The sequence below is a fragment of the Meriones unguiculatus genome, chromosome 1 (genome assembly GCF_030254825.1).
Source record: "Meriones unguiculatus strain TT.TT164.6M chromosome 1, Bangor_MerUng_6.1, whole genome shotgun sequence".
Classification (NCBI taxonomy): Eukaryota; Metazoa; Chordata; class Mammalia; order Rodentia; family Muridae; genus Meriones; species Meriones unguiculatus.
This window is the reverse complement of record NC_083349.1, coordinates 71,111,566-71,127,784: the sequence shown is the minus strand read 5'-3', so window position 1 is coordinate 71,127,784 and position 16,219 is coordinate 71,111,566. Positions and strand designations below refer to the sequence as shown.

At 52.7% G+C, this 16,219-nt stretch overlaps 1 protein-coding gene across 2 annotated transcripts in view; it reads left to right on the top strand.

The window, feature by feature from the left end:
* Afap1l2 (actin filament associated protein 1 like 2) overlaps positions 1-16,219 on the top strand; it is an 88,571-nt gene that overhangs the window by 56,021 nt on the left and 16,331 nt on the right. The window contains exons 3-7 of one of the 2 annotated variants that reach the window (XM_060391625.1): positions 2,051-2,125; positions 3,304-3,398; positions 9,338-9,428; positions 12,571-12,654; positions 15,449-15,654. In XM_060391625.1, the coding sequence (XP_060247608.1) occupies positions 2,051-2,125; positions 3,304-3,398; positions 9,338-9,428; positions 12,571-12,654; positions 15,449-15,654 (551 nt within the window). The remainder of the gene's footprint in view (positions 1-2,050; positions 2,126-3,303; positions 3,399-9,337; positions 9,429-12,570; positions 12,655-15,448; positions 15,655-16,219) is intronic. The other variant, XM_021631033.2, reaches the window with a different exon arrangement.

Sequence of the window (16,219 nt, the reverse complement as noted above, 5' to 3'; positions counted from 1 at the left end):
TGTCCCCTGTTTCCATGTTCAAGGTTCCAGGAGGCTCCAGTCATTGCCTGTCTGGTGTCAGGCACTTCACGTCTCTGCCCACGCAGCCGTAGCCGGAATGTCCAGCCTCTCCTCCCTGACTCGCCCCAGTTCTCTGAGAAGTGCCACTCTCTGCAGGTGGCAGTCCCCTCGTCCCTGTTGGTACACATTTCAGTCATGTGTTTGCAATAAAACCAAAGGCTTCAGGTAGTATTTCGGTGAACCTCAAGTAAAATCTGTTCCTGTCCTGGAACTTAACCATAAGACAGAGTTCTAGCTGTGCGGGTGCTAGAGCAAAGGAGGTAGTGATGTAAAATTGTCCTGCCAAGTCAACTGCAACATGATGGTTGATTTAGTCTCTCTGGCTATCCACTTGTTTTCTCAGAATGGTGGGGAAGCATCCTGAATTTGAGATGTTGTGATTTACTTTACCAATTCCTTCTGTTTGACATTTGTGTTACTTCCCTCTAATCTCTGTTAGCCATAAGCTGATTTTACTTTTCTCATATTTCCTAAATTTGAGTTTGGTTTGGTCAAAACAGGCAGGCTTTCCCCTTGCTTGCTTCCACCTGAGCAGATAGGACAACTGAGGCACAGAGGTTCGGTGCTCTTTCCAGAAGTTGCTGCTCATAGCAGAGCATGCAGAACTGTCTCTCACCACTCCCCAGCTGTTCCCCGAGCCAGTCAACCCCTGTCACTTGAGCTGGCATGTCTGGGATGGAGCAATGCTACTTACTGGTCCTGCCATGGCCGAACACTGAGCTGGTGCTGCTGTGGCCGATGGCTACGAGCCCGGCCAGCCTCCTCAGCACCCTCAGCTTCTCAAGCTTCTTTTCCAGCCCTGGGCTGGAGTCAGAAGTCCCTGGCCATGGAAGAGATTGGCTTTGAATTGGATTCTTTGGCAGAGGTATTATGCATTGGATATGTTGGCTCAGGAACACTGTCCAACCACAGGGATTTACCAGCTATGTGTTGCTAGGAAATGCAAATTAAGGGCCCCAGAGGGACCATCAAAAGGTTCAAAGCAAAGGAGGAGAAATTATGGAAGCTTCCTCAGCAGCCTCCAAGGATGCGTGTACAGAGGCTGAAAAGCAGGCATGCGGCAGGAGGCTGGCTCCTCTCTGCTGGCAGGCACCAACCAGAACAGTGGCCTGACAGATACACCAAATTTTACAAAGGGCGTGGGTAGTATTACTGCAAGTTTCAGTCTGCAGCAGGGAGGAAAGGGTAATGCTCCCCACTTCTATACCTAGCCTTCTCACCCCTGAATGATTTGTTCCTTCAGCTGCTCCTCTTCCGCCAGCCTGAGCCAACCTCCCACGTCTAACCTGGGCTTTGGGAGCTAAATTTCCAGACCCTTAGTGTGGTTTACTTTAATCTAGACACTTCTGACTTTACTCTGTCGTGATGATTCATACTACGATGGGAAAGGCAGATAGGAAATATTTGCAATGCCAAGGGGGTGCAGGGACCGCTTCAGCTGTGGATGTGCTGTAGCTCTTTCAGCGATGGGTGCCCTTTGTTTACCCATTCTGGTCCTGAAGCTGTTCTGTGGCTTCCCCTCCTCTGTCCGCATCCCCAGGCTAAGAAACTAGCAGTCAGCGTGGTGTCCTCTCTGACTTGAAGGCTGCCTCCTGTGTCCAGGATTGACTCCTATTCAGCCTGAAATCCCAAAGTTCCTTTTCCATAATTACTTACTTTCACTTCACACTTATCAGAGGTTTGCCTATATGCATATATGTACAAAACATGTATGCCTGATGCCGGCAGTGGCCAGAAGAGGGCTGTAGAGTCCTGGGACCGCAGTCGCAGGCAGTTGACAGTCCCCTGGTGTGTGCTGAGGACTGAACCCAGGTCCTCCGCAGACACTGCAAGTGCCCCTGACCACTGAGCCATCTCACCAGGCCTGTGCCACATGCCCTCCCTGGACCCCCAGTGTGTGAAAATGTCCTGGGTGGATATTGTCTCTTTCTGGGGGCAAAACAAAATCATATGAAGCCACCATGTCTTTCCTGTCTCTCTCCTTCTACAGGTTCTGATGAGGAATATATTTACATGAACAAAGTGTCAGTTAACAGGGACCAGAACCCAGCCTCTCCAGACAAAGGTATGGGGCCCTCTGGGCTGCCGGGCTGCCGGCTTCAGGCAGAGAAGTCAAAGCCACCCCGTCCCTCTCAACCCTCCCAGCCAGTTCACAGACAGGCCCAGGGGTTATTTTTGGAATCCACATTTTGGTTAATGGTATTTTGGGTTTATATATTTTTGGATATTTCAGTGGGGCCACCACCTTCTTGCTTATTGGATGAGGAATCTGTCCCAAAACTCTCTTGGCTTTTCCCAGCATCACTGCAGGAAGAGGAAGTCATAATTCAGACATTCTCAGAGAGCAGCCGAGTGTGGCCCTGATCCCACGGTTCCAGCCCTGCCACTTTGGGTGAAAGTCTGCTTGGGAGGAGGGAGGAGAAATGGTGGTGTCAGCATCTGTAAGGTGCTGAAGTTCATGGTACTCTGAGGCAGCATGTGCTCTCTCCGGGACACTGGGACACAAGGACACTGGGCCTTGTTTCTGGCACCTTGCCCTCTGCCTAAAGCCCTTTCTCTTAGAACCTCTGGTGCATGCCTGGCCCAGAACATTGCAGAGCGTTCAGCATTGGGGAGCATCAAGAATTCTAATTCTCAGACAGACTTAGAGAGGGATGGGAAGAGGATCCCTGAAGCCTCAGCCGTGTCCTGAGAAAGGGCTGCCTTTGAGACACCAGCCAGCCCACGCTGCCTGGCGGGGCTGGTTGGACTGGAGAGACTTCTTTGCTGCGGTGTCTGTCTACACCTCTTCCCCACCCTCCCCCAGCACCAAGGAATGGAGAAGCTCCTGCAGGGCCAGTGGCCACTCTGCCCAGGGTCACTTGCCTTCTGGGTAAATGGTGGGAGGAAGCCATAATCACCAGGTCGAGCTTTGTGTGCCTGAATATAGCGACTGCCAGTCAGCTGTGCTCCCTGAAGCCCTGTGGCTGGGCCATTTTTGAAAATGGGGCAGGTAGGGGAGGGGGGCAGAGCCTTCCAGAAACCCCACGCCGGTTACTTCTGAGGAATCTGTGTAAGGCTGGCCATTGCTGGGTCCTATTCTTGGAGGGAAAAACAACGTTGGCTCTAGGGATTGCCTGCCTGGGTAATTAACACCTGCTCAAAAAGGACAGGCAGGACAGGGACAGGATGAGCGAGCGGACATTCCTGGGTAATGAGAACCTGCCGCCCCCCACCAAACCCTTCTCCTCTTGCTGCCCACAGTGCCCGAGGATCAGGGTCCGCTGACCAATGGGGAGCCCAGCCAGCACTCCTCAGCACCTCAGAAGAGCCTTCCAGACCTCCCTCCACCCAAGATGGTGAGTGTCGGGCCAGGACCCTCGATTCACCGCCCACCTGGGACTCTCAGAATTTGCAGTTGTCCTCATGGCCATCTGCCAGTGTGCTAGGCCCTGGCATGTTCTGAGCATATCATGTGTGCAGGACACAGCAGGAGGCAGCCAGGGCACTCCAGGCGCTGAGGGCAGGGCGCTGGGGACACAGTCTCAAGTGCTGCTGTCAAGCGTCACCTTGTACCTAACACCGAAGCACCATGAGCAGTTCTGGTCAGTAGTCCATGAGTCTGTGACCTTCCAAAAGAATGCGGTGGCTCAGGCCTCTAATCCTAGCACTTAGGAGGCTGAGGCAGGAGGACCACCGCGAGTTCAAGCCTGGCTTGGGCTACATGGCAAATTCCAGGTCAGAATGGCCTAAAAGTGAGACTTTGCCTCAAATATACAGAACAGAAAAGGGACGTTGCACCACACTACAGCTCAGTGCCTCCCTGCTCCCAATACGACTGCCAGGCTGCCCCTCCCACCCAGCAGCTGTCTCATGCTGGCTTTCCGCTCAGCGCCCTTCCGCCCCTGGGGTTGGTTCTGCCTCAGGGACTTTGTGCTTCCTGGGCTCCTGGCTTGTCCGTGACTGCCAGCTCCTCTTCTCTCAGAAGCTCTTGGTGTTGCCTGGTCAGGATGAAGGAGCCATTGTCCTACCCTGCCTCAGCCACACTGTTGTCCATCCGTGGTCCTTGTCACTGCTGACATAGTTGTTTTAATATTTATCTCTGTCATCAGATATGAGCTCCACAGGACAAGCATAGCAACCTTTCCCTGCTACTTTATAACTCGTGTCTGTGCCAGTTCAGCCACACAGACGTGGCTGCACGATGGGATGAGTGGATGAATAGATGGGTAGATGGATGAATAGGAAGTTATGTGGCTGGATAGCTGTATGGATGGACACATAGGTGGGTGGTGGGCAGATGGGTGGATGAGTGATGAGTGATGAGTAAATTATAGGTCATCCAATCCCATGCTCTGGTCTCAGTGTGGCCAGCTTTTTTAGCTCTTTGACCATAAGCAAGTTATTTCAAGTCACCAGCCTTTTGTTTTTGGTTTTGTTTGTTTATTTGTTTTGGTTTTTCAAGACAAGGTTTCTCTATGTAGCTCTAGCTGACCTATTGTAGATCAGGCTGGCTTCAAACTCAGAGATCCACCTGCCTCCTGAGTGCAGGGGTTAAAGGCTTGTGCCACCATACCCAGTTTCTTCCTTGATGTTTAAGTGACAGTAATGTTGGCATCTGTCTGACCACAAGGCTACGCTTAACAGGCTAAACTTGTAAGCTGCACAGCACTGTATGTGCCACACGGAGGTGCCATTCGGTGAGATGAGACCATATTTACATTTTAGGGTATAGTGGGTTTCTATCGCTCTGATAAACATTGTGATCAAAAGCGACTTGGGGAGGAAAGGGTTACTTCAGCTCACAGTTTCAGGCCCATTGCTGAGGAGAGTCAAGACAGCAACTTAAAGCAGGGACCTAGAGGCAGGCCCTGAAGGGAAGCCTTGGTGAGCGTTGCTCCCTGGCTTTCTCCCCTGATTTGCTCAGTAGGCTTTCCTACCTCATCTAGGACCACCTGCGTGGGGGCCACCACCCACGATGGCCCGCCCTCCCACATCAATCACCAATCAAGAAACACCCTACATACATGACCGCAGGCCAGTCTTTCTTTTTTTAATAGAGATCACATATACACGTATACTCCACAAAGAATGCTGAAGTCTAAAGCACCACAAATAAAAGTACTTCCAGTGGGTTTTGTTTGTTTGTTTGTTTACAGTTCAGTCTTATAAACATGTTTTCTCAATTGTGATTCCCTCTTTTTAGATAACTCTTGCTTGTAGCAGGTTAATTAACAAATAATAAAAGAAGAATAAAATCAAATTAAATCCAACCAGAACAATGTGAAGGAAGCCCATGTCCAAGTCTTAAAGTGACAGTGTCAGGACTTGATCAGGCTCTTTTCCCCAGAAGGAAGCTTCCCAGAAGAGGCCCAAGGCCACACGTAAGAGGTTGGAGGAGGCTCAAGAAGGGTCTGAACCCCGAAATGGCTTGAACCAGCCTCCAGTTCAAGGTTTCCTAAGGACAGCTGGAACACACAAACATGCCATGTGGGGCACACACGTAGTTCTTGAGTACCTAGGTCAGTGTCCCGTGCTTGAAGTCCCCTGAGCTGGGCGACAGCTGGTGGGCTGATCCTTCCTCTCTCGGTGTCCGTGGGATGCTGTTGGTGGCTTCTTCCTCATTCCATGCAAATCTGATCCCCCACTGCCCATCAAGGGACAGGTGACTCTGTCACCACCCCAGCCCCATGTCAGGGAGACAGGATGTGAACATGGGATTCTTGCTGGTTCTGTTTAGCAGAGTAGGGGGCTGTAACCCTTTCAACTTTCCCTCCCTTCAGCTTACCCCAGAACTTTGGGGGTCTAGGAGAAACAGCTTCCTGGAGCTGTCACCACCAGCAGTGGGTGTTTCTGGGTAGAGGAGAGCAACTATGGTTCTCCAAGAAGTTCCCCCAGACACCGCTCTCTGACTTCGCTGATCTGAAATGCCACCTGTCATACCAGGCACTCCTGGGTCAGTGCCTGGGGGAAAGTTTATTCACTGGACAGAGTCTCTGGCACTGAGTTTTCACTGATTTAGAAATCTGTGCTTTAAACACAGTGTAGAGAGCAGGGCCTGGGCTTTGGTCATAGTTCTAAAGAATCCAGTCACAATGGACCTGGAAACCTGTGGGATTCACACCATTCCCCAGTGCGAAGACTTGGAAGGCCTCGCATGAGTGGAAGTGTGGGGAGAGGATGAGATAGACAGGGGCATTCTTCCTGGACTGTCTGTGATGGGAGACAGCTCAGTGTGGGAAGGCTCAGGCCACAGCTGAGTGAAAGTTGGTGCTCAAGTTGGAAAAAATACCACCACTCAGAAAGAGCTTAGTCCCGGGGGCCTTCCGAGGCGTGGTCACTTTCCTGTGGACAGACTCCAGGCCTGGGGAATGTTCCAGCAGCACCAGCTGCTTTACAGTGCAGGCCTCTCCCTCCACCATGGACTCCTTGCTAGAAAGGCCTTCCAAGTTCTGTCCTGGGCTCCCACTTCCCTCCAGTACTTCCTGATGTAGCTCGAGGAAGGGGTGGTCTCACTCCACAGGCTTTGTCTTTCCTACCCACATATGTGTGTCTTAATGCTTGTGCCCTCAGAACTTCCTGCTCCCTTTGCCCACAGCAGTGAAAGCCTTAGTCCACAGTTTCCAGAGGAGCAGGGTCAGGTGGAGGAAACCCGCTGGTCATCGCCGCCTCAGCTTCCCAGACAGGACACATGGTAGTTCCAACCTGGGGCCTGGGCCTGCAGTGACCCTTCCTCCTCAGACAGAGAGTCCCTCTTCCCTCTCCTGACTCCACAAGACCGGACTGCCACGGGGAAACCTTCACCCAAATGCGCCCACAGTGCCTTTGTGTGGACCGGGCTATGGTCCCTGTGCTGGCGCACAATGCTTTTCAGCTCAGCCTCGACTCATCCCTGGCGGCGAGGTCCTCACTGCAATCCCCGCAGAGTCAGAGAGCAGGTCCCTCCAGCAGTGGAGGGCATCCAGGGGTTTGCAGCAAACTCGCGGGTGTGGGCAGTGACTCAGGCAGCTGAGGTCTTTCCAGGCTGCAGGCTGCACAGCCAGGTGTGCCTCGGTCACTGCAAGAGAAACAGATGTGTGCTGGCCACCGTACCATCTTGGCAGACACACCATCTCTCCCCCACACCCCTCTGAGGCCTGAGCATGACATTAGCGCTGATCTCAAGGGGTGCCTGCTGGGGAGGCAGCTGACACCCAAGGGGCCTGTGTGGGAAGTGGTCTACCCACCCACCCTGGCCCCAGGACTCCCCACTGTTTGTTGCCCAGGGAAGGTACGTGAGCTCCTGGGGTCATCTGGGACCATTGGGTCTGAGGCCTCATCTCCGGTTGCTACCCAAGAGCCCTCTACCGTGGCCCACCCACCAGCCCCTGCTTTGCACTTGGTTCCAGCTACCCCGCCTAGGCTCCTACGGCCCGTGGACACCCTCTACTCTGCAAGCCCAGGGCTGAGCAGCCGAAGGAAGAGACCCAGGTGGCCACAGATTCCTAAAACGTTAGCTAGTTGGCTCTTTGGAGAACAAGCAGAAATGGAGCTTGGTAAATGCTGCAGTTTGAGGCGGCTTCTTCCTTGTCTCCTCTGATGGGTTATTCCAGCGCTGAAATCAAAGCTGTCTTAATCAGGGTTGCTCTTAGAGTGATGAAACACTATGACCAGAAAGCAAGGTGGGGAGGAAAGGGTTTACTTGGCTTACACTTCCACAGCACTGTTAAGCACTGAAAGAAGTCAGGACAGAAACTCACACAGGGCAGGAGCCTGGAGGCAGTGCTGAGGCAGGGGCTGTGGAGGGGGCTACCTATGGCTTTGCTCCTCATGGCTTGCTCATCCTGCTTTCTTCTAGAAGCCAGAGCCCCAGCCCAGTGATGGCTCCACCCCCAGTGCACTGGGCTCTCCCATCAGTCACTAATTAAGACGATGCCTCACCCTGGGTCTTGTGGAGACGGCTTCTGAGTTGAGGTTCCCTCCTCCACAGTCTCACGGAGCGTTCCACTGTTGGGGTTTAGCTTGGCCCTGGAGTTGGGATTCTTCTCAGGACCCTAGGATGTCTCTGATGATCCACTTACAGAAGGTTGTACTTTGGGGAGACACTCAGGAAATCCCCCTGAGACTCTGCCTTAAACAAGATGGCCTCCCTAGTCACAGACCCTGTGGGGATTCATGGTAACTCAGTGGCAGAAGACTTTGTTTTCCTGTGTGTTCAGTTCTAATCAGCCACTGATCCAGATTTGGATACCTGCAGTGTCCCCCAGACCAGACCTCCTCTCTCTGAGAGGCCCCAAAATGGGGCTTCTGGGAGTCCAGGGTGAGGGCTCTTTCTCTCAGACCCTCAGGCAGCGCTTGCCCTCACAGTTCTCTCACAGACTGCCCTTCCTCTTTGGGCCGAGCAATGGCAAACTTACCAGACAGCGGGGGCTCTGTGCCAGGGCAGCCCCAGGGTGCTAGCCCAGTGTGTGCACTCGGGAGGGAGACACCCAGGGGCCTTCTCTCCTCAGAGGCCCCCTCACCCAGCACTGCTCTGACACCTCATGACTCCGCTCCCTCCTGTGTGTCTGTGGAAGGTGGGGGAGGAGCAGGGCCTGCCTCATGCCTGCTGTGGCACCACTGGTGTGAAGCCAGGCACAGCACACTGGGAACAGGAGTTAGACCCAGGCTTGTGTAGGCCTGCTTCAGCTGACACGGGGAGGGCCGCCTGTGCCCGGTGCCCTTTTCACACAGACTGCAGACCCTGGGCTGCAGGGACCCTGTGACAACAAGTACAGTACCTCCTGTACTTCATGTGGGTCAGGCCTGTGCCAACAAACCCTTCCTCATATTAAATCTCTATATTTGTGTGCGTGCGTGCGTGTGTGTGTGTGTGTGTGTGTGTGTATGAGTGTGTGTGTGAGAGAGAGAGTGTGTGTGTTTATGTATGTGGGAGTCTGTATGTGTGTCTGTGAGTGTGTGTGAGAGAGAGAGAGAGTGGGAGTGTGTGTGGGTGAGAGTGTGTACACACGCAGAGGCTGGACAGACCTATCAGAGCAGGAGCTGCATCATTGGCAGGACAGCCAGCTCCTTGCACCAGTACCTGGACCCCAGCCTGCCCCTCCTGCTTGTGCAGCCTGTCAACCCCTGAGCCGGCTCTCCAGCCCAAGTTGGGCTCATGTGCCCTGAACACAGCCCAGCAACGCTTTCTTAGAGGGAAAGGAGTCAGGGCCAGAGGCCATCCACCCCACAGCAGTCCCTGGTAGACCCTGTCAGCAGAGAGTCCCTACACCTCGCACACGGAAGGCTAACCCCACTGTTCTGTCTGTCTGTGCTGCAGATTCCAGAGCAGAAACAGCTGGCTGTGCCAAAGACCGAGGCTCCCGAGGGCTATTATGAAGAGGCTGAGCCATATGATGCGTCCATTAACGGTACGTGCCAGGTTGGGCCCAGAGGGCCCCAAGTGTGGTAGCCCACAGGCTGTGGCTGTCTCTGGTGACACGCTCACCTCGTGCATCGGCAGACACAGTGACACGACACAGGAAGCGGCCTCAGCTGAGAACCGGCCACACAGCGCGCATCCCTTGTGGAAAGCATCTAGGCCCCGGCTTCTGGAGGCAATGGAGATGCCCAGAGCAGCCTCCTGTGTCCAAGGGTTCCAGGCGCTGTGGCTGCACTTGGCACGGGGAGATGATGTGGGAGAGCTGTGCTGGCCCAGGGGGCTGTGGCGAAGGCGGGGATAGGTGTGGAAGTCAGGAGGAGTGAGGGAAGTGCTCACAGTCTTCTCTGCATTCAGTCTCTCTGCTCACACTAGCAAGATGAGGACTCTTGTGTTCAATGGCCAGCACAGACCACAATTATGTCACATTATGGTTTTGATCTCTGCTGTCATGGTAGCAAAGGAGACAGCAGCTTGGCTTACTGTGGGAAGGCGGTTATTCTGACACAGCACTATGACTTCAGACAGATGGCTGAAGCCAAGGGGCAGAGAGCAAGCAGGTAACTGCAGGGAGAGAATTCTGGGCAGAGAGCAAAAGGCTTCTTAAGTCAGAGAGTGCCCTGGTGTGTTTGACAAACAAGGAGGCCACTGTGCAGGGCCGGGGAGCTGGGAGTGGCGAGTAGCACGCAGAAGCAGCCGCAGGCCACCGTGAGAACCTCGGTGTTTCTTTTGAACAAGCACGCAGGCTTTCTTTGCAGCTCAGTTCATGACTGGCCATGCTTAGGTTTTGCACACTTTGCAAATGGGCTGTGCAAGCTGAGCTGGCTGCTGGGATCCTACTCCTGTTGGCCAGGGTTCTCGGCCTGCAGAAGTTGGCCTTTCGTCACCATCAGGAGATTTCTGAGATCACTAACTCATAAGGCGAAAGGTTGGTTTAGGTCCACATTTTTGGAGGCTCAAGGCTGGCCACACATACTGCTTTACGCTGCCTTGGGACCCGTCAGGGGACAACAAGCAAAAACAGACTAAGGAGGGCTAGCGTCCACGATCCGCCTTGAGGACACCTCATCTACGCCCTCTCGCAAGGTTCCTGCTCTTTTACCTGAGCTTTCTCCTTAAGAAAGTAATTTATTTTATTTGTATGTGTTGCCTGTGCCCAGTGCCTGAGGAGGCCAGAAGAGGGCATCAGAGCCCTTGGAACTGGAGTTACAGTCAGTTGTGAGGAGCTGTGTGGCTGGCTAGAACCAAACCTGGGTCCTCTGTGGAAACAGCAAGAGTGCTTAGCTGCTGAACCCTCTCCAGCCCCGAAAATTCCTAATGGTGCAGAGTGTCTCTCTGTAACCCACACTGGGGAGAAGGCTGTGACGAGCGGCCCCTCCTCACTCTTTCCTTTGTGTGAACGGTTTGTGATCGCACAGCACTTTGCACATGTCAGAGGTGAGGGTGGTCCTGGTGGTGGGGACGAACTTGGCACAGGCGGGCCTTGAACATTTATTTCTTAGACAACAGGAATAGAGTGAAACAGGACCTGGAGCTTGAGACTTGTCCTTTTCTCTTTCTTATTTACCTGCAGCTCCCAGGAGCTGTGTGGGAGGCTGGGGCTTGTTGGGACTGAGGCTATTATAAGTGGTTGGCATTGTGGGCAGATGAGCCTCACTTCAGCCCACTGGGCCAGTGAGGTGCTGGCGAGTCACAGCCAGGCTGTGATTTCAGACCCAAGCCAAACAGGGGTGTGCCAGTGCTGTCTGGGAGCATCCTGAAGGTAGAAACAGTGACTCACCCAGGGAGCACCTCTGTGTATCCTGAGCCCATCTCCTGGCTTGGGTGTGGCTCCTACCAGCCACGACCTGTCTCCTAAACACATGGGGCAGACGCCTTCCCACTACACAAACAAGTGGCCAGGAACCCCCAGACTCTTAGTGTTGGTCTCTCCACTGCCTGTGCATCCCTGCTGGCTGCCACCTGCTGGCCGCCACCTGCTGGCCGCCATCTGCTGGCTGCCACCTGGTTTGGGGCTTCTCACTGTGTCAATCTGAACTCACCAGGAGGACTGGGCCAGGGAAGCAGGTGGCGGGAAGATTGCCCATATCTCCTGCCATCACAAGGTCTGGGGACAGTTTGGGGAGTTGAACATCCTTGAGACAGAGAACTTTACTGTTCTCTATTTATCTATTTACTGTCAGAGTGGCAAACCAGACAGCCCTCACCTCCTGCCTGCTGTCCCCACACCTGCCTGCGCAGAGTGACCGGTTGCAGCAGGAGGAAGGAGCGAGGGCTAAGTATAGATGTTGCTCTAGCTGGTTGGCCAACAGGCTTGTGCTGGCTTCGTTGACAAGGCCAGACGCTGGGCCTCTGTCCTGCTTTGTCACTAGTGTCCCAGTGCTGTTTCACTAGTGTCCCTCTCTGTGTTCTTGAGACGTGATGGCCCCTCTGTTTGCCAAAAGATATCAAGGGTCTTCATCCTGATGTGTCAAGCTGGGGAAGACCAGTGTGGTAATACCTAACTCCCCTGTGTTGATTTCAGAGCAGTATGGCATTTCTGAGCCTGTGTAATTTAGGTACTCTGGCACCTCTAATGTTTGGCTCAGCCACCCTCCAGGTCCAGAGCTCCCTCTCTGCAAAGAGGGAGTAGGAAATGCCTGCCTGTTTCTTAGAAGTAATAGCCAGACATGACACACATCGCTCTGACCACATGCCACGGCTGAGGACTTGTGGTCACCTGGTGTGAACAGAACTCGTATATGGCATCCTCAGCAGCGCCTCTGGTGCAGCGGTTCTCCACCTTCTTGAAACTGTGACCCTTTAATACAGTTCCTCGTGTGGTGGTGTCCCCAACCGTGAAATTATTCTCATTGCTACTTCATAACTGTAATTTTGCTGCTGTTATGAATCATAATGTAAACATCTGTGCTTTCTGATGGTCCCAGGTGACCCCTGTGAAGGGGCCAGTCAATCTCCAAAGGGGTTGTGACCCACAGGTTGAGAACTGTTCTAGAGATAGGCAGTCACATACCACATCTGAGTCTTTGTGCATGACTGCATCTCTCTTCATCCTTCCCCTCCTTCCCTCCCTACCCCTCCCTCCTCTCCCTCTCTCCATCCTCTGTCTGTGCCTTTGAACATCAATCACACAGGTCCTCGAGGAGCAGCCCTCCCTACTGGAGTCCCCAGATGGGTACAGGTGCCGGAAGGAGTCATTTATGCCACAATCAAATTGGGTACTGCTTGTCCCCAGAGTTGAGAGCCAGAGGTTTCCTGTTCTGAGAAGGGTGCATGCCCTGGGATGCCGCGCTGTCCTGTCCCCTTGGCTGGTCCTGCATGACCGTTGTGGTACACTTTCCCAATGAGCGTATAATCCTGCATTCTGTAAAGCCTGCCTGTGGCACACTCTGCCTTCCAGAAAGCTGTGCCCATGGAACCAGGAGGTATACATCAGGATCTGTGCCTGTCACTCCTCCTCACCCCACACCCCTGCAAGCCAGGGAGAGGTCTGTTTTAAGAAAACCCAACATTAATGAGGCGCTGTTGTCCTTCCTAAGGATAAATAAGGTAGTTAATGTATTTGCTCTAAAAATTCCCGAGCTACTCCTTGTACTAGGATTAGCTGTTATGCCTCAGCTAGCTTCTGGGGACCTCACACCGTCAGAACTCCTCATGAGATGAGGCCATCTCATCAGGCCTGGGCCCTGGGGACAGAGCCAGCGCATTCACACCTAGCCTGGCAGCCTCTCTCAGCTGTGCTTTTGTTCTGGAGGGAGGAATCGCCCTGGCCAGGCCACTCTTCTCCCTTTACTCTTTATAGATCCTACAGTACTAAGGACTGAAACTTAGCCTAGGCACTCGGCCCTCCACCTCCCCATCAAATCAGCTCCCTTGAGCTTTCTCTTGCCTCTTGGTCTGTCTGCTTGCGTGCTTGCAGATCTGCCTTCTCTTTGCCTTTTCTTAGGGAGGTCACTGAGGTGCAAACTAGTTTTCAGGGCTTGAATTGATTGTGGTAGCAGTGATACTTGCAGGTAGAGAGAACGATACTGACTTAGCCAGGCCCGGCTGCTGGCTGCACTGCAGTGGCAGCGTTCGCCATGCTGTTTCTTCGTCCTATGTTTAAGTTGTTGCTTATTTATTTTGGTGCTGGGCTGTAGCCTAGGGAATCCTGCAGGTCAGGCAACAGCTCAATCTCTTTTTAATTTTTATATTTACTCCTATGTGAAAGCAAGAGATAGGGGCTGACGAGACACACTCACACCACAGCACCCGTGTGGGGGTCAGTGTCGGGCTCAGCAGCATGCGCCCCTGCCCAGTGAGCCATCTTGCTGGCTCTGCCTCTTCTTTTTTCAAAGTTAGTTTCCGCAGATAAGTTCCCAGACTGGGATTGCTGGATCAGAAAGTAGGGATGCTTTGTGGCTTCTGAAACAACAGGCTGCTTTCTGAGAGGCTTGTGTGAGTTTACAGTACCACAGCAACACCAGAGTTTAGGGCCCTCCTCTGGAAGGTGCCATGACTTTCCATCGCTGTATAGTCAATAGATATAACAGGTGTGGGTTATGGATGCTGTATCCTTTTTTCATATCTATTTGGTAAGCCAGGAAGATGCAGGTGAAGTGTTACTTTTGGAAATATTGAAACAGTAAATACATTTTGTTTGGCTCAGTGACTAGAATACCACAGTAGGCCCATTCCACTTCCCTATATTCTAATTCAATTGCAACTGTTTAACTAATAAGCTAAAAAGATAAAGCGGCTAGCCCATGGTGCATCTCTTGAAGTGAGTCCCGGGGTAGCAGGGGCTGTTGTTCAGTCTGTCTCAGGGAGACCAGAACTATGGCATGGAAGCACAAGGGCACTGCAGTTGGCTCTCTGAGCTGAAGGGCGTGTCTAACGATGGGATATCCAGCTCCGTGTCTATGGGACTCCAGGCAGAATATCAAGATCACTAGGGAACCGTCGCAGGAATCCAGGAATTCTTTCCCATGATGCTTTTTAAAGGACAGTTACATGAATGGATTGATGTATACATGATGGAGGGGTGGATGCATGGATGCATGCATGGTTGGATACATCAGTGCATGGATGGATGAATGCATTGGGTAGGTGGGTCAGTGGGTGCATGGACCCAGGCATGAATAGATGCATGCGTGCATGGATGGATGTGTGGGTAGGAGGAAGACTGATTGACCCCAGCAGTGGGGCTGGAAAAGAGAGCCATGCCTGCAGAACAACAGGGCTAGGAGCTAACCTTGGAAGAAGGAGAGTGTGCGCCAGGTCATGCAGTTTGTACTGTGCTGAGTCCAGGGATTCTTTAAGATAGAACATAAAGCAGCCTCTGGCAGGTGGTAGGAGAAGCTGTAAGGTAGAGCCCAGGTCAGGAGCTCAGGGCTGTTCCGGGGGCCGTGGCGCAGGGAACTAGCAGATTTGTTAAGGGCTCTGAGCAGAACCCAGGGCATTGTTTTGTTATTCTTTTGAGATAGGGTCTCACTGTGTAGACCACGATGACCTGAAATTCAGAGACCCACCTGTCTCTACTTCACTAGGGTAAGGGCATGCCCTAAAAAGGAAATCAGCCACTTCCAAGAAAGCCATTTCTTGCTATGGTTTATGTGGCTTTTTTTTCTTTTCTTTCTGACCCCCCCCCCCCCACACACACACAAGAGACAGGTCCCTCCGAGACCTGGGGCAGAGGTTGACCCAGCCTGGAATCTGGAATTCCCACTAGCCGAGGAGCCAGAGGCCCACAGGGCTATGATACAGTTCATCAGCGGGGTGGCCGTGTCTCACGGGGTTGTCTGTGGAGTCATGAAGACAGAGTCTAGGCAGGAAAATATGCTGTGTGGTCCAAGTCAGTGTCTGAGAAGTTTCTTCAAGTGGGCTGGGGATATACGCTGCTGAGCTCTTTCAAGGATGGGAGGCCAGATGGTTGCAGCCTGGGGTTTCCAGCCACTCCTGCCTGCTGCCCCCTGCATGTTGCTTACAGATGCCAGGCTGGGCCCTGACTGACTGGGTGGATCTTCCTTGCAGAAGATGGAGAGGCTGTGAGCAGCTCCTACGAGTCCTATGATGAAGAGGAGAACAGCAAAGGCTATACAGTCTCCTACCAGTGGCCCTCGCCTGAGGCCAGCATTGAGCTGATGCGTGACGCCCGCATCTGTGCCTTCCTGTGGCGGAAGAAGTGGCTAGGCCAGTGGGCCAAGCAGCTGTGTGTGATCAGGGACACCAGGCTCTTGGTCAGTGTTCTTTACTGTGTGCTGCAGGGGCAGGGGGAGAGGGGGGTGCTCCCTGATATACATGGGGGGTTAGCCTTTGCTATCAGGAGAGTTTAATGTTTTCCTAACCTAAGAAAATGTGCAGAATTTTGCATGTGTAGATGAACGTATTTTGTCTGAATTAGGAAGATGTAGTAATTTTTAATTAACTGTGAAAGCAGCAAGGTTGCTCTCGCCATCCTATCCCTTGCACCTTGCTTATTTTTTCGGGCAGGTCTTGAACTTGTCATCCTCCTGCCTCAGCATCTCCAGGGTAGTGATTACAGACATGTCCCAACACAGGGTCTCCTTGCTTTTAAAAAAAATGTTATTATTATTATTATTATTATTTTTGAGAGGTGCATTCCTAGTGCCTTCCTCAGCCCAGCTCTAGCCCCAGTCCTGGCTGCTGCTTTGGTTTGAGCAACCTCAGAACTGTTGGAATCATCCCAAGAACTACAAAACTTAGAGCCACTTATTCTAAGTCAAAACCTGCAGAGGAACCAGAGATTGACTCTGACAATAGTTGCACTTCCTGGTATTTTAA